This window comes from Panthera uncia, chromosome B4, assembly GCF_023721935.1.
Source record: "Panthera uncia isolate 11264 chromosome B4, Puncia_PCG_1.0, whole genome shotgun sequence".
In the NCBI taxonomy this organism is placed as follows: domain Eukaryota; kingdom Metazoa; phylum Chordata; class Mammalia; order Carnivora; family Felidae; genus Panthera; species Panthera uncia.
The window spans coordinates 71,125,167-71,146,838 of record NC_064809.1 but is presented as its reverse complement, the minus strand read 5'-3'; the positions used below and the strand labels follow the sequence as shown (position 1 = coordinate 71,146,838).

At 33.5% G+C, this 21,672-nt stretch overlaps 1 protein-coding gene across 4 annotated transcripts in view; it reads left to right on the top strand.

Annotated features, from left to right (window-relative positions):
• Nucleotides 1–21,672, top strand: part of SCAF11 (SR-related CTD associated factor 11) — a 73,214-nt gene that overhangs the window by 32,568 nt on the left and 18,974 nt on the right. For all 4 annotated transcript variants that reach the window (XM_049627231.1, XM_049627230.1, XM_049627228.1 and 1 more), the window contains 5 exons: nt 8,505–8,582; nt 11,917–12,017; nt 14,100–14,161; nt 20,756–20,814; nt 21,180–21,289. In XM_049627231.1, the coding sequence (XP_049483188.1) occupies nt 8,505–8,582; nt 11,917–12,017; nt 14,100–14,161; nt 20,756–20,814; nt 21,180–21,289 (410 nt within the window). The remainder of the gene's footprint in view (nt 1–8,504; nt 8,583–11,916; nt 12,018–14,099; nt 14,162–20,755; nt 20,815–21,179; nt 21,290–21,672) is intronic.

Sequence of the window (21,672 nt, the reverse complement as noted above, 5' to 3'; positions counted from 1 at the left end):
CTCCAGTTTTCTTTAGGGTATATATCTAGAAGTGGAACTACTAGTAGGTTGTGGACTGTACATATATTCAACTCCACTAGACAGTCCTAAACTTATCTATGTTTTTAACTCTTGTTGAATGTTTTTAAGTTGAAAATACTTGATAACGTAGTGTTGCAATCAACACTTTTCTTACATGTAATATTTTCTTTCTTTTGGTTACTGCTTTGGATAGAAACATTTTGCTGAAGCCAAATTGCATCCATTTCTTTCTTTCTTTCTTTCCTTCTTTCTTTCTTTCTTTCTTTCTTTCTTTCTTTCTTTAATGTTTGTTTATTTGTGAGAGACAAAGTGTGAGTGGGGGAGGGGCAGAGAGAGAGGGAGACACAGAATCCAAAGCAGGCTCCAGGCTCTGAGCTGTCTGCCAGAGCCTGACACAGGGCTTGAACTCACAGTGAGATCATGACCTGACCCGAAGTCAGACGTTCATCAGACTGAGCCACCCAGGTGCCTGGAAATTGCTTTTATTTTACTTTTTTGAAAGTTTATTATTTTGAGAGAAAGAGCATGTGCATGGGGGAGAGGCAGAGAGAGAGGGAGAGGAATCCAAAGCAGGCTCCAGGCTCAGCGTTGAGCCCAATGTGGGGCTCGAAACCAGCACCATGAGATCATGACCTGAGCTGAAATCAAGAGTTGGTTGCTTAACTGACTGAGCCACTCAGGTGCCCCAAAGCCAATTTGCTTTTAGAAGAAAGTAGGGGGAGGAGTGCCTGGGTGGTTCAGTCAGGTAGGCATATCCGACTCTTGGTTTCAGCTCAGGTCATAATCTTGAGGTTCTTGGGTTGAAGCCCTGAGTCAGGCTCTGTGTTGACAGCGAGGAGCCTGCTTGAATTCTCTCTCTCTCTCTCTCTCTCTCTCTCTCTGCCCCTAGCCTGTTCAAATGCTCGCTCTCTCTCTCTCTCTCTCAAAATAAATAAAAAAAAAAAAAAAGTAGGGAGAGGCGGCAGGGTAGTTGTGGTATTGTTTAAACAAAAGTGATTTACCTTGGAAGCAGAGAATAACCAGAGAATGTTCTGAATTATTTCATTGTCCCTAATTGGGATAGCAGCCATCATTAAATTGAGCAGTAACAAGAGCACAATCCAATAAATTATTCATTATAAATAATAAATGAATATTGGTTAACAAAATCACTTAGGCTTTGAATTAAATTTTCTGTTTGAATCTTTTACTGGTATGATAAAAATTGGATGTGTTTTGAAGTATATATGTACTTTGACAAATAGAATCAGTTCTCAGATTCACTGGTGTTTTGTTTTGTTTTTTTTCATGGCCATTATTTGTTAAGCTCTCTCCTCTCGTTTTCCTTAGCTGCCTTCTGTTTTTAAGGAGATGCATGCAGTTTACTTTGGACTTCATGAGTAGGATATGTATATCTGTATTCAGATTCTTGTAACCAGCCAGGCCCTATACAAAGGCTTTTTAAAATACTCTTTCATTAAATTACCATGTCAGTGTTTATTTGATATTCAAGGGAAGGATTCTGAACTCTAATTTTTTGCTAAATACTTCAAGGGATAGCCAGAAATGAAAATAATTTTTAAAAACTGATCTGTTGTTTAAATTTTACCGATGTTCCTTTTTAGTAATAAGGTAGAAATCAAAGTGAGTTTTACAGTTAAAAATCTACATAATAAGAAAATGGTACAAAATGTATTGAGAATCATCTTCCTAGCTTATGTGTCTTTTAGAAATTGAGCTGAGCTAGCTGAAATTTGTACTTCAGGTTCATTGAGATATGATTCAGAATGGATATCAAGAACCAAAAAGAGGGACTCATTTATTTACTTTCACCTTAATATTTTAGGCATTGAAGAAATTCTCCTCTGTAATTAACTGAAGGTAGTGTAGTGTATTTATTTCAGACACCCTCCTGAAATTTTTCATGCTCCTAAAATACCCTATATCCAAAGTCAAATGTAGCTTTAATCTTTTCATGCTCTAAAATTTTGGCTCTGTGGTTATTTAATACAAAAGCCACGTAAGGACTTTAAAGTGATCAAGTAACTGAGCTTAGTCTGTAGGTATTTTACATAGTTCACCTTACTCAGGGCAGAAAGATTGAAGATAATGGAACCTGTGGTGGCCTTCATGGCCCATAACATAGTTTCCTGCCCTTGGGGACACTAGAATAAGTTGAAATTAAGCATGTCCACTATGACCATGTTTAATTTCAAGGAACTCTATTGGTTTGTAAAATAATAATGATAATGATGTAGAAATAGAATATTGAACTAAACAGTAATTGACACTTGAGGGAAGTTGAAATTTTTATTAGTTTAAAGCATTAGTATTAGAGCTGAGAAATCTGAAACTAAACAAGACCTTTGAAGTGATAAAATATGTATAGAGCAATACATTAAAGTTAAGCAGCCACTCAAAAAGTTATTTTATCTAAATTATCTACCTATATTTTACTTATATTATATATATCTTACCTGTGTTATACCAGTACAGTCTAAGCATATTGACAGTTTTTACTTTGTGCATAAGTTTAACCTTGATCCTCTGAGTTTGCACATTTTAAAGTAGATAATTAGAAAGGTGAAGGCTAGAGAAGAAGTCTACACACGACTGTAGTAGTGACAGCTGATCATAACTGTGATTTTCTATAGACAGTAAGATACCTTTTCCACACACACACTGGTTGAGAAAATAGGATTTATTATTTGGCGGATTGCCGAGAAGTTAAAATTTTTGGCCCTAAAACAGTTAAAGTTTAAGGCCTTGGAAGCATTTCATGTTTGAAGTATTTAAGAGTTTTTATTATCCTGTTCAAAGGGACACACAATATATGTGATTAGGAGGTTCTGATTACCCACTGGGTTTTTTTTTTTTTTTATCTGTAAAGTAATATAAAATATTTCCCTTACCTTGTAAATATTTTTTTAATGTGATTAACTTTCCTGCTATAAGCAAATTATCCTTGTTCAACTTATTTATCCCAGTCCTGCATTTCATATCAAATGCTGACAGCTTCAGTTTGAGAAAGTAAGGTTAATGAAACCAAAATTGGACAACTGGCAAAGGTATGTTTTCTTTTGTGAGGCTAGAAATGAAGAGAGTCTTACTGCGATGAGTACAGTTCTTGAAGAAGTCAGACGACAGTATTCAATGCAGTCGGGTGAGGAATATATTTTTGAATTAATAATACATAACAAAAAATCAGAATATGAACAGTTAGTTGACTTATATCCTGACTACTGATGTGTTTTATATACAGATGTTCTTTTATGCAGTGAGGAGAAATTTACACATTGTGGTAATTAGAATACTTTTAAATAACATAATCAGCAAAGCTTTAATTGTCTGGATTTCTTCAGTTTCTCCTGGAATTTTAATTTTTCTCTATTCCTAAACCTATGTTATGTAGTTCTCTGTGAACAAGAATTTAAACATCTGTGGAAGAATACTGTTAGTCCTTATCTTTTAAAATTTGTAAAGCATTGTCAAATACATCATTTCATTCAATTATTACAACTCGTGCAATTGGTGATTCAGGACTGTCTACCTTCATACTTAAAGTGGATAAGAGAGGTTGCTAGTTCTGAGCCCTCCAGAACTTGGATTTGTGACTAATTATTCCAAATCCCCTATGGTTTTCACCTTGTGGATTAATCCTTTGGTAAAAACCTTTGATAGAGCAAAGACTATTTTTTACATTTGAACACATTTTTTAATGTGAACACTCATTATCTAAAGTGAACACTCATTATCTAAAGCATAAATGTAATACATTTTCATTTAATACTGTTTTTACCAGTTGGGTAAATTAATGTGTATTTTTGTATAGCCTAGCTTTAAATGTTAGAATTTGAAAATGATTTATACGGGTAGTTTATGGAATTTTCTATTTTATTTTTCTAGAAAAAGAAAGTATTAACTATTACATGTAAAAAGAAGTTAGAATTAAAAGTTATTCTTACCCAACTGTTGTGTCTTATGAAGGGGTTCCTTTTGAGTAGTTAGATAAAATGCTTTCTTGGTGTTAATTTTTGTCACTGACAGTCATTTGTCCTTTAGGAATACATTCTGAGAGTTGTTAAAAAAAACCCTACAGTTTTACTAATTATGGATTGACAAGGATGTATTGAAAGAAGTGGTTAATTGTGATAGGGAACATGTAGTCTGACTACAGGTGAGCACTTTCTTTGGAGGTCCAGGCTAGGTATATTGGCACCATCAACAAGAAAAATAAGTTCTTGTAAACAGATTTAAAATAAGCCTCTAATATTATGCATTCCTAAATCATCTTTATTTGCTTTTGAACTGTAGTTTTATATAACATGCTCTATTTGTTAGAAGGAAAGATAGATTTTCTAGAGATTCCCATGAACAGACAAACCTACTTAATAAGCATAGGTACTGAGATTTAGTCCTTAAGCACTTATCTTTAACACTTGCTTCTCTCTCTCTAGGAGGGGCTATCTGTAGGCAGCCTTTGTGATTGAGGATAGAGCAGCAACAGGAAGCAAGAAATATTAGAAATCAAGAATCCTGAATTCCAAATAAGGAAGGTTTCCTGTTCTTACATTTAAATATGGGTTTGTCTGAGCTGGGAATTTACAACGCTTCAGAATACTAGGGTATGTTTTACTGAAATCATTAGGAAGATTTTTTTTCCTAGCAAAATTGCCTACTTAACTGATACAGCCTTAGTACAGAGCATTCACAATAAAATGTATGCTCTGTTTTTTAATACATATTACGGTGTAAAGCAGTGATCATATTCTATTAATTTTGTAGCTGTATCACAAAATTGAATGGTGATTGAATTACTTTATGAAACTAAATTAGATACTTACAAAGTATTGAAATGAGAGTCATATTGGTTGAAATAGGTGATTAATTGAAGACTAATTTTGATTGTATATGAGGAATAAAAATGGCGAACAATCATGGGGTTTTTATTTTGGTTGTATATAAGGAAAACAAAATTTGGGATAATTTTCTTCAAAACTAAAATCACATTTTTTAAGCACAATTAAGTATATTCAAAATTTTCTACTTTAGTTTAAATGTGTATTTTCAAAAACCTACAACTTAAAAACAAAATTAGTTATGTTAGTAACAAACTATGAAAGCTAAGTAAAATATCTGACATTTTCTGAATTGGTATCTGCTGGATTATAAGCGTGAAATACCCTTGGGACTGTCTTAAAAGTAAGACGTATAAACCATTTTCAAAAACCTGTTTGTAAATTTTATTTACAAAAATTAACAAAAATTTACAAAAATTAATGTGTAATTTTATTAATACCTGCCAATGATGGTGTCTTTGAACTTTGCCATGTTAAGGTAGCCTTGTACTTTTGTTATAGTATACATTAACAAAAAAATTAAAGATCCTCTTAATTTTTAAAAATATGTTTTGATTTCTTTTTCATTCTTCTTTAGTCTTAATTTATTGAAGTATTCAATGAAGACTTGAGGATAACTGAATTTCTTTTCTGTTTCCCCTCTGAAATGTTTTGTTAAACTCTTCTAAGGTCAGAAAGGTATACCATCATTTCTCAACAGCCATTGTAAATGTACTTTGTCTACTATAGGTAGCTTGTTTTCTGACATGTGCTTTCCTTAACTGAGGAGGATAACTTGGTTTTCAGCATTTTTTCCGATGGCTGAGCCTGAGCCAAAGAAAACCTATTTACTTATTTTCTAGTAGCAACTAGATTTAGAAACTTTAAGTATATACAGATTGTGATAATATATATCAGTGGTTTTCCAACTACTTTTTTCTGTTTTCTTTCATTTTGTAATAGCAGTAGAACCCTTTCTTCAGATGAAACCTGAAACAAATCTGTGGCAGTTATGCTTAAGGAAAAAAAAGAACAAAAACAAAATCTTACTCAGAACCCCATTATTTGAAACAGATCAAAATGGAATGGCTCAGGTTGAAACTCTTAGTTTGAACACTAAAGGCAAGAGTGCCACTTACTGATGTCATCCGAGAAAATTTAATAAGAAAATAAGGTTATGCAATTTCAGAGTTTCTGAACGATTGGGTGCATCTGATATAGAGTAAATTTCTTGAACACAGTGGCTTTCTTTAGATCTTAGTGTTACAAATTGAAATAGATATAGTAAAATGAAACATTTTAATTTCCATGTATGCCATGAACTTTGCAAACCCAACAGAAAATCATTAAGAACTCCTGTCTCTCACATGCATGTATAATAATACATCATATTGTATTATCATTTTTGTTAATAAACCAATCTTTTGTTGTTGTTCAGTGAAGTTAGTTGATATTTAGAAGACTTTACCCAATGCTTAATGTATGCCATACACTTCTAAAGTAATTCCGTTGATTCCCTTAAGAACTTCAGAGATAAGTTCTGTTATCCCCATTTTCACAAATGAGGTAACCGAGATACACAGAGTCTGTGTAACTTGCTTAAGGTTATACATTAGGGCAAGATTTGAAAGTAGACAGCAATCCAGAGCTTCTGTACATCTTTCTTAATGGTTTTTTTTTTTTTAAACATTGAAGGAAGCAAAAAAACATGAAGGAAGCATTGTTTTATCTTTTTATGAATGTTTATCTAAATTTACCTTTGAAATAGAAATAAGTATACTCTGAAACTTTGGTTATTTATAAGAAGTATGTGAAAGGTTTTACTTTTAAATATTCTTTTTAATTATAAACATATTAATATAACTTCTGGTTTAAGAAATTTCATATAGTAAATGCTAATGTAAACATTCACATTGTCAAATTCTTTGAACTAGAATTGCTATTTGCAGTGCAGTTTTTAAAAAGATATGGACAGCTTTATATCACTACTTGTTGCAAAGCTTCTTATGGTTGTTTTCTGTAGGGAAAGTAATAGCATCCTAAATCCATAGTACTTGGAACTAAGCTGAGCTGGCTTCTACCAGTCTGAACCGATTTAATATAGTAAGGTCACATTTCCTAATTCAGATGTGGTAAAGCATTTTTTCAAGGCCTACTTACTTAACAGGAAAGAAAAATTACTTTTTAGCACAGTAGTAAAGTAACTCAATTTATATTTTGGCTGCTCTCAAAGTGATTCACAGACTTTGTGAAAATGTATTCTATGACTAGAGGCGACATTTGTCTGATCTATCTGAACTTGTATAAGCATATCTTGATATCTTCCAAGGTCCAGAAAGGCAAAAATCACATTTTTCACTAGGGAACATAAGATAATTTGTCAAAATTCCATTACTATCTTGTGGTCTTTTAGAGTATTGCTAATTACATTGTTAAAATCCTGTTTTACTTTTGTAATCGTGTGTAGTAATGTCACCTTTTGGTATTTTCATATTGTAGAGAATCTTCCCTCCTGCCCTAGTGGACAATATACTCCATTTTAAATTATTTAAATAAGATTTTTTTTATATTTAAGGTAATCTTTACACCCAACGTGGGGCTCAAACTTATGAGCCTAAGATCAAAAGTTGCATGTTCTACTGACTGAGCCAGCCAGATGGCCCTTAAATTATTTAAATAATATAAACCTATACAAATATTTAAATAGTATTAACAGAGAAACACTTAATAGTTGATACACATTAATTTTGAAAGTACAGGAAAATACTATTTTTATCAAAATAAAGTTCATTTAGAATCAGAGTGATCAAAAGACAATTTTCCTTAATCTATAAAGAATGCCTACATTTCTATTTGAAAAAGACCAGCAACCTAAAAACAAGGTTAGGCAAAGGGCGTGAATAAACAATTTAAAGAAAAGGAATTTTGAAAAGCCCTTAAAAATAGGAAAATATGCTCAATCTTACTTATAAAAAAGGAAATGTAAATTGAAACTGTTACAGCATATCGTGCTATTAAGAATGGGGCCACGCAGAAATAGTAATATAAACCAATGTAAGGTACATAATTAAGAGAAAAACAAAATTCGGTTTAGCTGTATATTAAGAAGGTACACCATATATGTGTATATGCATTGGATATCTCCTAAAGGATAGTATAAGGAATGACTTGCTGGTGCAACTGTCTATTCAAAATAATTGATTTGGAGAGAAATTAATTAAGTCATAAAAAATTAAAATCTGTAAGGGACCTGCCCAAGGCATTCCTTCTACCTCTGACTTAGAATTGCCCAAGTACTTTCTTTAGATAGCAGAGCTGTTGATTTCAGTCTAGTTCTCCTTTCAAATTGCCAGTAGTTCTCAACTGGGCAAGCAGGTCTTTGTAGGTATTCTCTTGATAACAGAGATTTTATCTCTCTTGTTGATCTTTGTATTGCACTTAACCTAGCCTAGAGTAGGAGCACAGTAAACATTTGAATGAATTGAACAAGTTTAAGGTATTTATTACTCTGTGACATGATACAAGTGGAACGTATTTTATCTTTATCTTTGAAAGAAGAAGAGATTATTTTTCTATTTCCTTTTCTAGTGGAAAGCTTAATGTGTTATAGTTTAATGTTGATCTAAGAAATGTTTATAAAGTTATAATTTGTTAATCGTTTTTCAGATACTGGCTTCATGTCCTGTTGATCGAAAACCATTTCAAGCAGTGTTTAAATTGAGTGCATTGGAAGGTTGTGTTAAGGTAAAGCTTATATTTTACTTTGCAACATGAGCCGTATAAACTTAGTTGAGATGATTTCACTTTAATAGATTTTCAGTTTGAGTATATTTATGAATTGTTCAACTTTAGGTTTAATCTGTGATTATTATTTCTCTTCAGCATGTAAAGCCTAGGCTTTACTACAAGGACAAAAATTCTGAACCTTTTTTTTCTTTGTCCTCCTTTAAGAGGTCAAATCCATGGTGGTCACCTTATGATTTTCCACAATTTTAGATGGTTTAAAAGAAGTTTCACATTTAGTGTTAATTGCAAGATATTTAAATTTCTAGAATGTTTTTAGTGTGAGGACTTTTGTATGTCAGAAACATTTACTGATTAATTGGATTGTGCTTTGAATACTTTTTTCATTGAAAAGGGGTTTGAAATGGAATATTAGATTCAAAAACCAAGCACACAAAAACTTAAATTCAAAATACCCACAAATTGTTTTTCATGAAAAACATTAAAATGTTTGGAAGAGTAAGCCAATAAAACTAAAAATAAAATGGTGTCTTTGCTTTTAAATGCTGCTGCTTGAAGGAAAGTGAGTGATTGGAGAAGGATAAGGGGGTTTGTAGGGATCCTGAGAGACTTCTCATAGTTTCCAGGTTGGCGTGGGCAGATGACTTTATTCTTTTATGAAGTACAATTTTATTGTAATGCTTAATCCTAATCACTTTCATGAAATTCACATATACATACCTTGTTGATGTTATTTATGATTATGAACCATGATTATGATTTGTATTTAGATTTATTTTTGGCTTATAAATAAAAGAAGAAAAAAGAAATAGGAACATATTCCTGAGTCAGTGAGTAAAAGGTGAAAAGAAAAGGAGAGTGAGTAGTTAAACTGTATGAGAAAAAGATTTCTTGAGGTATCACTAACAAGTCAGGAATGGTGTATAGCTGAAATTACTTTAAGAATTAAGAATTCTTGGGAGTATCTGGCTGGTTCAGTCAGTACAGCATGTGACTCCATTTCTGGGTTGTGAGTTCAGGCCCCACGTTGTGGGTACAGTTTACTTAAAAAAAAAAAGGAGAAGGAGAAGGGGAGAAGGAGAAGAATTCTTATTATATATAAATGTGATGTTGTTGATGGGGGAAAAAACTGTTCTCAAATAGCACTATAAGTCCGTAATAGCTTGGAAGCAACATACAGCTATTTAAGCACATTAATACCTCAGTGTAGGTATTTATAATTTGTTTTGGTATATTCTTACCAGATGTGTCTCATTGACATAAGGAACAAATGAGACTGCAATTCAAATAAAACGACATATGTAAAAAATGATTTTGCTTGTTGTAATTCTATTAATTCTATTTAATTCTATTAAATTATATAAATTCGTATGTTTTAGAGAAAAGATACAACATTGTATAAATGTGTAATATTATGATCAAATTTAAAGCATGGCTTCTCTGAAAGACAGATTCTCTATTTTTCCAGACTATGTATATTATGTTGCTGAATATATATATATTGGCATGAACTAACTTCCAAAGATATTTTCCTATAAAATTTTGTTTTGCTGCTTCATGTGAAATACTGTTTTGTTGCTCGGAATAGAAATTTATGTTTTATTTAATATGGTTTATATTTTACTTAAATTAGAAGTTTGGTGTAGTGTTAGCCTAATTTGGTTAGACTTCAAAAAATATTTCTTATGGCATGATATTACCTACATACTCTTAAATGTCTTCCTTTGATCTTTACTTCTGAATCTTCACTTTATTATCTTTATCCCTTTCCAACTAAACTTGAAGGAGATATCTGTACTTGGCTCCCTCTTCACAATTGCTTTTTAACTCCCATTGAACATTCACCCCTATTGTTTTATTTTCCTAAATCTATCCTCACTAAGGTTCAAAATAATTTTTTGTTTTCTGCATGTGGTGCTCTTGACTGCCCTTTATTTTCTTTGGTTTATAGGATATCCTTTTATGAATGTTTGTATGTATGCTTGCTTGTTTTACTTATCTGACCTTTCACAATCTTCTTTCCTATCTCTCTGCCTTTTTAGAAATAATTTCTTAAATTTTAAGTGCCTTTCAATTTTCTAGGGATACTTTTTAAGACTTCTTGAGTACTCCAGTAGCTTTAAAGTCTTACCTATATTTGTATGGCTTCTAAAATTCTATCACTAGCCGAGACCTCTTTCCTTAGAACCAGATTTATGTTTTCAACTACTTGTGGTCATCTCTATTTAGAATCCAGAATTCATCTGGGAGTTTTCCATTTTTTTCTCTCTCCATCATCTTTGCCTAGTCCTCTGCATACTATCTTAAATTTGTTTCTTCTTCATTCCTCTTTTGTTACTTCTTTGTAGGCTCTCATGCTGTCATCCATACTTGTTCTGCCAATAGAAATATACTACAAGCCACTCTAAAATTTTTAGTAGCCACTTTAATTTAAAAGAGTAGATAGATAACAGGTAAAAAATAATTTTACGAATATATTTTATTTAACATATCTAATGTAGTATGAGTACATATAGTATTTTCAAAGGATTATTATTGAGAGATTTTACCTATTTTTGTTGTTGTTCTATGTCTTTGAAATCCAGTGTATATTTTACACTTAAGGTACAATTTCAATTCAAACAAGCCACATTTCAGGGCTCAGTAGCCTCGTGTGGCTAACAACTGTTGTCTCAGACAGTATAGATCTACACAATTATAAGAACTTTCTTCTGGTTTCCTGGCCTTTATTGTCTCTCCTTAACTGGTTCCTTCTCCACATCACTGGCAAAGCTTATCCTAAAAATCAAGTTTGATCATCTTATTCACTTGCTTTAATAACTCCATTTATTTCCTGGTTCCCATGGAATTGTTTTCTTATTTGAGGGTCTTTACAGTGTGGTCCTAATATATGACATCAGCTTTATATCCTGCTGATATTTTCTTCCCTGTCTGTATTGGCTTCTCACTGTTCTTCCATTCAGAATATTTTTTCCTTCGATAAATTCCTACTCGTTAAGACCAACTCATAAATTACCTACTCATTTAAGTCTTCTCTGTTATCCTCAAATAGAGTTAATTTCTTAGTCCTACATGTATAAATAGATCTGCGCTCATGAGCACTTTATCTCTTTACATGCCTCTCACTATTTTGTTTCCCCAGAGCTTAGCACACTTACTACTAGCCTTATGGTTTAGCATGCTTGTGAATGAATAAGCATGTGTGTTTGGGCTACCTTTTCATTCAGACAATTTTGTTTCTTTAATTTTTTTATCCTTTCAAAGGAGAATTGGTATGTGATCATTTGTGATACTGGATTATCAACTCTAAACACATGATTTTGCTTTCTTCTAGGTTCAAGTAAAAAGACAGTTGAGAGAAACAAAAGACAAGAAAAATGAAAGCTCTTTTAAGAAACCGCTCTTCTATCGTGAAAATTCTAAAAGCTGTATGAGGTTAGTGATGAACTGTAGAAGTGGAGTCCAAATGTGTAGAACCAGAAGATAGCTAATAAGAAAAGTGCTGGGGCGCCTGGGTGGCTCAGTTGGTTGAGCGTCCCACTCTTGATTTTAGCTCATGATCCCAGGATCATGGGATTGAGCCCCTCGTCGGGCTCCATGCTGAGTATGGAGCCTCCTTGAGATCTCTCTCTCTCCCTCTCCCTCTGTCCCTCTCCCCCACTTGCACTTTCTCTCTCTCTAAAAAAAATAAATAAAATTAAGAAAAAAAGTGCTTTTTTTTTTTTTTAAACAATGTGGAGTTTAAATGTATTTAATTACTTCTTTTAAAGCACACACTTGGTAATTTTAAAAAAGACTGGTTGAAATCTTGAGAGTAGAATTTGAATTGTATCTTTGATGAATTGTTTTGTTTTAGTTTTTTTCTGTAATCTGTTCAGATATTTTTGTGAAATAAAAATGTTATAGCAGTGTAAATTAAAGCTTACTCATTTTTTGTATATGACAAACCAGGAATGAATAAGCACTGTTGCACTGACCGCATATTTTGAGTAGCACTGCTCTAATATTTATGGACAAAGAGTAGGAAGTAACTAATAATATAGCACATATTCTTCATGAGACAGTTACAATTGAAGCTGCTTATTATCTTTTTGATTTTACTTCTTTGTATTGTAGCAAGTGTAGCAGGCACTTGGTACCTACCATAACAACCATTTGTGTTTTAAAAAATGTTTTAACATGTTTGGATTTATTTCTTCAAGTACTGTTTTTAAAACATAATTGCCTAGAAATATAGTGCTTATTAGTACTTGAGTTTAATAGGTATTTAACATTTTTTGAAGTAAATTGAGTTAATAGTTTACTGGAAATTTATTATTAATACTTAAATTGTTCTAATACATTTAAAATTTAAGCCCATTTTGATCTGACATATATTCAGAGCTGTCCAAAATTGTATTCTTAAGAAATATATATTGTAAAATACATAACTAAATCTGATTCATTAGTACATTTAATCAGAATATTAATTTCTTAACAGAGTATATTTATTTAGTTACTAAAGCAGTTGACAGTAATTCTTAAGGTTTATTAAATCATGCCACAATTTATAATCCTGCAACTCTTCAGCTCTTTTTGGAAGTTATGGACTTCTTTGAGAATCTAAAGAAGGCTATAGACACCTTCTACCAGAAAAACATGTCATAAAACCTACGTTTGTATATGATTTTAAGGGATTTATGGGACACCCATTCCAAGAGCCCAACCATAAATCCAAGTTAGTAACTGCATTACAGAAGTTTTATTAAGATTTTCTTTTAACTGTATGAGTCAGTTTTTGGGTTTTGCATTTATTTTTAAATAGAAGATAGTAGCACACTTTCCTCAGGCACACTGAAGAACTTCTGCAGCTTCATTCTTGATACATTATCACTAGCTATGACTGTCACGGACATGCATTTTTGTGCTTTCTCTGAATTACCCTACCTGAGAGTATAGTGGTCATCACTGTACATCCTGTAACAGAGTCATATCGTGGGTCTAACACAGCTGAGGTAGCCCGTATGTTTGACTGCTTTTTCTCAGAGATTTGTGGTAGTGGATGGTATACAGAAATAATAATTTGCTTTTATCCACCAAGTCATCCCCTTCATGATTCCTCCCAAGGTGGAAAGTCTATCAACTGTTGAATATAGTACATTCATTTTGGACTCTGGATGTTTTTAGCATCTCATTCAGTCTTATATTTCCTGCATGTAACCTAGTCTTTACAGCACTTAGATATCCATTCATTGTTGCCTCTCCCTTCTGAAGCAGTAAAAAACCCTGACACCCCCCCCCACCCCCTTCCCGATACTTTCTAGCAGTTCCAGGGGAAGAGATTGTGATGGTTTTTTGTTTCTTGGTAATGAACCTCCATTGTAAGTCATAGGAGTGGGAGTGGCCACTAGTCATGCTTTCTTTGCTAGAATTTAAAACCTCGTGCATAATTTCATTTTGGTTGATGGTGAATTGTAAATAAATGAGCGGAGTGACAATTTTCTTTTAGTTATTTCACCTCTTTATTGATGTTTGCAGGAAAAAAGTTATAAAAGAAGATCTATTATGTGCAAAACTTTATGATTTGAAGATGACACACAGTAAGTGACTTTTTTTTTTTTTATTTGTATTTCCTACCTTTTTTTGTTTCTTACTTTAATACTTGTGTTAAAGTTCTTACTTTTGGTTTGGAAAATAGTCCTCCCTAGAACCCACTGAGCTCTGTACATTGTGTCAGTCCTATGTAAACTGTTTTCTTCCTGGAGTGGTTTTTGCTGTTCTCTGTCCCAACCCTTTTTATGCTCTGCTTGGAGGGAGGGAAGAGATTGTGATTGAGTACATGTGTGTACGCATGTGTATGTGTGTTTGTGTTAGAAAAGGAAGAGAAGAGTGTCTTCTAATTAGTTGGTGGTTAGCAGCGTGCACATGGTCTTACCCCAGTCATTAGTGCAGAAGTCCTTAGGGGAGATGAGATAAAATACCTTGCCGGCCAGAAACTGTAAGTAGCAGCCTTACAGTTGCTGGGAGGTCTGTGACAGTGAGTAGTTCACAGTTTCCAGAAGTTGTGGTTTGGCCTCTAGCTACACTTCTAATTTGAAACTTTGTTTGGAAACAAAGCACCTCTTACATATTTATCTACAGGAGCAGTTAAATGTTACTGTCTTTTGTTCTTGTGTAGTACATGGTTCTCTCATACAGGAAAGCTTTGCAATAGGGCCTGAGAAAAATGGTATGGTAGTGCTTTGTGACTCTTCCTCAGTACTGAGGCTGTTCAGAACAACAACTTACTGAGCTGTTTGTAAACAAGTGGTGAGCATTTATTTTGCAGGTTAGAGTACAGTGAATTTTTATTTATAGATAGAAGTAATGAATTCATTGTTCTTAAATGATAATCAACTCATTTTTTATACATTTATGAAGTTTGGATGTTGTTACTTTTTCTGGTTGGAATTAACATGACCTCTCAGGTTTATAGATCCTCACATTTCCTGCCTCTGAATTTACTATTAACATGAATTGCACTACAAGGACTTCCATGGTCAGATAGCATTTTTCTTTTGTTAAAAACCTTAGATATCAAAACTTTGTTTTTCTGTCATTGCTATATATTAGCATCCTTTTTTATGGATAGTCTTTGCTCAGTAACTCTAGGAACTGATATAAAATGTACTGCTGAGGAAGATTAAATGATGTTATAGATTTTCTCGCTATAATGTTGCATGCTTTCACTATAGTAATCTTAATTTTAAGACTATTGTAATTTCCTGTAGCGTATATCTTCTGCCTGGACTTATTTTTTAGGGAGAAGACTCTTTCTGCCAGAAGATCTAACACTGTCCAAGGCCTCTAACCTAGTGCTGTGCCTACTTAAGATGCCTGAATTATTTGTTTGATTTAGGATAGTCAGAAATCTTCATTGTAGTTTATGAGTAGGTACTACAGAAGTACTGATGCACAGTTAATTATGAGGAAATGTTTTACAGGACTAAGAGATTAAGTTAATGTGAAGGTAGAGTTAATGGCAAGTTATACAAATTAAATACGTCTTTGTTTACCCAGTTACACTGAACAGGAGCCATTGTGTCTTAAGGGTACTTTAAATTTCTTTTATAAAAAAACTTGAGAAAACCCTGTCCCTTTACCTGGGACTGCTTAATTTTAGAAGCAGGAATGTGAATTTATGCCTGAAGTTATTTATCTTTATCTTATATACTACTCAAACTAATGAATAGAGCATAAGAGGCTATGAAATTTTTTTATCTGGATTATAAATTATTAGTATAACATTATTAGTATAACATTAGTAAAAGTCTAGCAGGCCTCGTAGAGAATTTTATTGGAAGTTGGGCCTCTTGGGTTTTGTACTGGCTTTTCCATTAAATCATCTGTGACTCTAGGAAAATTATGTAAACTGTTTAATTTAGTTTCTTCATTTAAGGAAGATAGTGTTGCCTCACTGAAGATACTGAGGAAGGTCAGCTAACCTACCTTTTGGCAGATTTGTTAAGGAAATGTCACTTTTCATTCTTTACTAATGCTAGATAACTGAGTTGTCGTATTTTTTTAATTTTGAACTCTTTCATCTACTTTGTTCTTAGAATGAACATTAATCTTTGGTTTGGGCTAATATTTTATAATTGATATAGTTTATAAAAAGTATACCCTTTTCAGGCATTTCTTAATGGAGTACTCCTTTAAGTATATGCTAAATCCATTTAATTATTGCTTTATTAACTTCGGAATCAATTAATCAAATTGTAATTGGGTCCCTGCCAAGTACTGGGCTCTAAGCTAAGAACCTTTTTTATACTAGTTTCTATCGTAGAAAAAGATGTTTTCATGAAACATCTTTTGGGATTAGTATTTCATGAAACATGTTTTAGGATATGCTGAATTCAAACAAGACAAGCTTCCAACTAAGCATACCAGATTGATAAGCATAGCACCTGTTTAATTCTCTAATCCTTCCCAAAACCCTACCAAATTGAGAACAAAGGAATGAAAAATTTAAAGCCACAAGACAAAGAACTGGAGAGAAGAGACAGCAGATAAAAGATGTTCACAAGTCTTGAAAGTGATTGTGTGAGGTGAATGGTAAATTGTCTTAGCAGATGGGGCTCCTAGCTGGCCTAGTTAGTAGAGCATGCAACTCTTGAGTTGTGAGTTCAAGCCCCACGTTGTGCGTGGAGTTCACTTAAAAAAAAATTGTCTTAGCAGAAAGCTGAAACCTAAACTTTTCATGGGGAGAGTGGAGTTCAGAAGAAATCAGTTCACATACCACAGATCCTTAGACTGTCTTGAATCTGAAGGTCTCCATTATCTTTGAAGGCAGAGATAAGGGTGGTGCCAAAAAACAGAATTGGTAAAAATGTTTTAAAGGACTTTATCCTGCAGATTCTTGGTTGAACAGGGTAGGGGGAGGAGTCTACACCCAGGCAAAGACTGGAGGCTTACTCTCTAGAAGGAATGATTAAACCAGATTAAACTCTGGCACAAATGAGGATAGAGGAAATAACCCTAAAGAGAGGGAAATTAAGGCAAATGTTAAGGCCTCTAGTTCTCTACCCATGGTCTTTTCCCAAAGCACTAGCAGTCTTGTGTATTTCCAAAGTGGGAGATAGGAGACATCTTCTGGGTTATTGTCTTGCCTAAGAGAAAAGACCTGAGATATTGATATTTGGGAGTCTATAAATGAAAAAGCGAGATCTTTGCTTGATCATCCTACAGTGAAACCCATTAGTTGAAAGGCTCTGACCACCGATCCTCACCATTTTCAATCAGTATTTTAGTGTCCCACAAATTAAGGATCACCAGGTATTTGAGGGAAACCTCCAATATAACAGAGGTCAAAACAGAGATAAATAAAAGGAACCTGATAAAACAAACCAAGTGCTGGGAAATAGGGAACAACTTAAAAATTAATATGCTCAGAGATAAGAGAAGGGATACTTCCTCATTGAAACAGGAAAGACTAAAGAAAGAAAACTTTTGGAAATGAAAAATATAGTAGAAATTTTAAAAATTCAGGGATAGATGATAAGCTGAGAAATCTCAGAAAGTGGGATGAAAAGTTAACCAGACAACATATTAGTCTGTGAAGTTCAGTACTGAATAATAAAATTTCAAAAAGGAAAAAGTCCAAAAGGCAGAAAGTTATCAAGAAAAGTTACTACAAAGAAAACTTCTCAGAATAGTAGGGTGTGAGTATCCAGATAAAGACTTAACCTAACACCTGGTAAATTAGGAAAGAACTGACATGTTTCATAAAATTCCAGAACACTGCAGATCACAATTTCCTAAGAGGTTCTGGAGAGAGAACAGACCATGTATAAAAGAATGTTATCAACAACGGATGGAGCACTAGAGCAATGCCTTGAAAATTTGGGGGAAAATAATTACTAACCAAGGACATTCTAAACCTTGTTAAACTGTCAGTCAAGTGTTAGGGTAGAATAAATACATTCTCAAACATGTAAGAGCTCAAAAATTGATTCTCATACACCCTTTCTCAGAGTTCTACTGGAGGGTGTGCATGCTCCACTAAATGAGAAAATAAATGAACAACGTGAGATTCAGAAAATGAGTTCCGACCCAGCACAAAGATAAAGGGATTATTAGAATGATAGAAGATAGTTGAGAATGATCTGTTAAACAACGTGTAGAGAGTTACCAGTTCAGACTGGAGCAGGAAAAAGGAATAGTATTTCTAAGAGAGTGGGAAACAGACTAGGTGGATGCATTAATGTGTTTGTATTAAGAGGAAATGTATACTTGTAGAGTTAGTTAAATCAATGATAGGTGATATAGAGAAAATATTAACCTTAGGAAAAGCAAGATGTTGTAAAAGAAAAATAATAATTAAGTTCGTGGTTCAGCTGTGAATAATGTTTATATAGTTACAATAATGTAGTACTGCTTATATCAAATTTGATATATTAAAAGGAACAGTAGGTGGAAGCACCTAAGGATGTGGGTAGGGAAGTGGTAGAAGAATAAAGCCTTTATCTGCTATGGTAGAAAAAAAAAAAAAATTAGAAAATACCTGAAACCAAAAAAATCAAGGTAGAGTAGTATAAGCATGTTATTTAGAAATAAAGAGGCAAATATTAGAAAAAACACTGAAGGGATTTGATGAGTGCTTTTAGGGAATGGGACTTTCTCTTTAAGCCTAGAAGTGCTGTTTGACTTCTTAAAGTATATACATGTATTACTTTATTGATAAAAAATGAAAAGGGGTGCTTGGGGGGTGAAATGAAAAGGGGTGTCTGGGTGACTTGGTTGAGCGTCCACCTTCGGCTCAGGTCATGATCTTGTGGCCCGTGAGTTCGAGCCCCGTGTCAGGCTCTATGCTGACAGCTCAGAGCCTGGAGCTTGCTTCGAATTCTGTCTCTCTCTCGCTCTGTCTCTCTGCCCCTCCCCTGCTTGTGTGCGCTCGCTCGCTTGCTCTCTCTCAAAAATAAATAAAGAAATGAAAAGGCCTATCATTGCTGTCCAAAGGTAGATTAGTAGGGTGGATTTGTGAAATGGTCTCTAGGAGACCACAATTTAGATAAATCCACCAGTATTGAATGTTTTTGAGATTGTTATTGGAGTTGCTCAGTAATTACCTGAAAATTACCCAGAAATAGGTGAAATACCATTTGGATTAGATACTCATATTTAACATTGGCCAGAAAACAAACAGTTCTTCCTGTAGAGAGCATTCTAATGGCTTCCTGAGATAGGTTTGCAAGTGAAGGAATGCTATGTAAACGCAGTATACTCAGTAAGTAGTAAATGAATGAAACCTGAATGAAAACAAAACCTTACCTACCCATTAGGGTGTAAAAGACCCTGTATAGCTACAACACAGCAAAACTATGTGTAGCTGAAGGAAATAGTTACTTCTAAGAATGTGGCTGGGTACCTATCACACTTTTTTTATTGCTGGCTTCTTTATGCAATTAAAAAAATCATTATCATCTTTTAAATATGCATTGAAGAATAAGAAAATAAGCTCCTGGAACTCAGCCAGCACCCCTCTTTCCCCATTGTTGAAATTACATTTGTTAGAACACTTCTGGGTGGGAAATGTGTGAAGGATGCAAAAATAGCAGGAAACCAAACAGCTGTTGTGTAGTAACTTAAAAGGAAATTAGTATGCTATTAAGTAGAAAGTAGCCTATTACCAACTGGACTGACAGAAAACACCCCAAATACACATGAGCAGGAAACAGGCCTCCTCACTAGAATGATTTATTTTTAACAAAGGCACTAGGCTCTTTGTGAGGCAAGCAAGGCAGAAGACTGAAAAGATCTATTGTCATTTTCACTGTATACTTTTTCTGGAGTTCTGAGGTGAGAGCAATGACCATAGTACCAGTAGCGGTTTATTGCAGACGACAAGTGTATTGATAGGTAGAGATGACTACTAATATAGGCTTCATGAAGAACAACTAGGAGCAGTAATCTATAAAGATGTTAACACAATTTTTGTGGTTAGCAGAAATTGTCCTTTATTTTTCTTAGTGTGGAAATTTGTATCCATTGAAATAAATTTGCAGATGTGACAGGTAAAACCAGAAACACCCAAATCATAAGCAGTGTAGCCATAAACATTGCTATAACAGAGGGCTATTTTATCAACACTTCTGCACTTCTTAATTTTAATTATAAAGTTTGAGGAAGAAGGAGGGTACTTGATGTTGGTGCCAGGAGCTAAATCATAATTTATGGTTGACAAGGGCTGATGATCCCAGTTCTCTGGTCAGCTCCTACTTGAGGTCAGTTAACTGCCTGATTTTTAGGTTATAGCTGGAAAGAACATATTAAGTGTGTTACTGATATTAAATAATTTGACATCTTGTGTGTGTATGTGTATTTTTTTTTTTTTTTTTTTTTGTAACAAGACGGTTTAAGTTTGCATAGGCTGCCAGAAAATGTTGACTAGAATTTTCATACTGATGCTCTGAGCATGCTCCACACCAGTTGTATTGTGTTGTGGCTCTTTCTTTTTACCTGCAGCTTAACGAGATAAAATTAGCATTTGGAAAAATTATATAAATGCAAATACTATTATTTTAAATTTAACTTTTCTACATATTTTAATTTTCTCTTGTCAGTATGCCAGTATATGCCACTATCAGTACTGGTTTACAACCTTTTGAAATAAAAATTAAGACAAGGTAACGGAGTCTTTTTATGTCTTTGTACAGGAAACCCTACACACAGTGAAATGGAAGGAAAGAAAAATGCAACAATAAAGATAAATAAGGTTTGTAAAAATAGGGGCACCTAGTGGCTCAGTCTGTTTAAGCATCTGACTTCAGCTCAGGTCATGATCTCATGGTTCATGGGTTCCAGCCCTACGTCAGCACAGAGCCTGCTTGGGATTCTCTGCCTCTCTCTCTCTCTCTCTCTCTCTCTCTCTCTCTCTCTCTCTCAAAAATAAAATAAACATTAAAAAAAAAATCAATAAGTTTTGTTCAAAGAAAAATCTTTTTCTTATATAATAACACCTTATGGTTGTTTAATCCATAACTCTGTAACTCAGGTGTATCAAAATGTTTAAATTATAACTATTACCGATTATGGAGGGTTTTTGTTTGCTGTTTCACTAACTTCTTTTTACTTTTCTAGCCCCGAAGATCAAATCAGTGTACAAGTCAGTGCTTCAGAAATTTTTTCTCCAATATGTTTTCTTCTAGTAATCACATTGGAGAATCTTCTTTTACCTGTAGAACTTACTGGTTAGTATTTATTACTTTTAATGGATGCTTTTATACTTGATGTTTAATTATTATAATTAACTTTCAGTAAAAATTTAAGTTTTGGCTCAATAAACATAAAGGCTCACCTTGTATTTTGTTTTTGTTTCTTCTGGAAAATAAATTAGTTCAGGGAAGGAGATCACCTATTATTTTGTGACCCTCTGTATTATGTGATGACTGCCTATGGTCTAGTGGGTTTTGTTTTCATTAATAATAAATTGTTCTACACAGGCTTTTTATTTGATAGATAAGTAAAGCTACTTGCTAAATTTAATCAAGAAGAACCCTTTTAGAGTAGATCCAGTCGTCTTTGAATCTGTAGTGACTGGAATATGGATAATAAGTAGATGTTTGTGGAATCT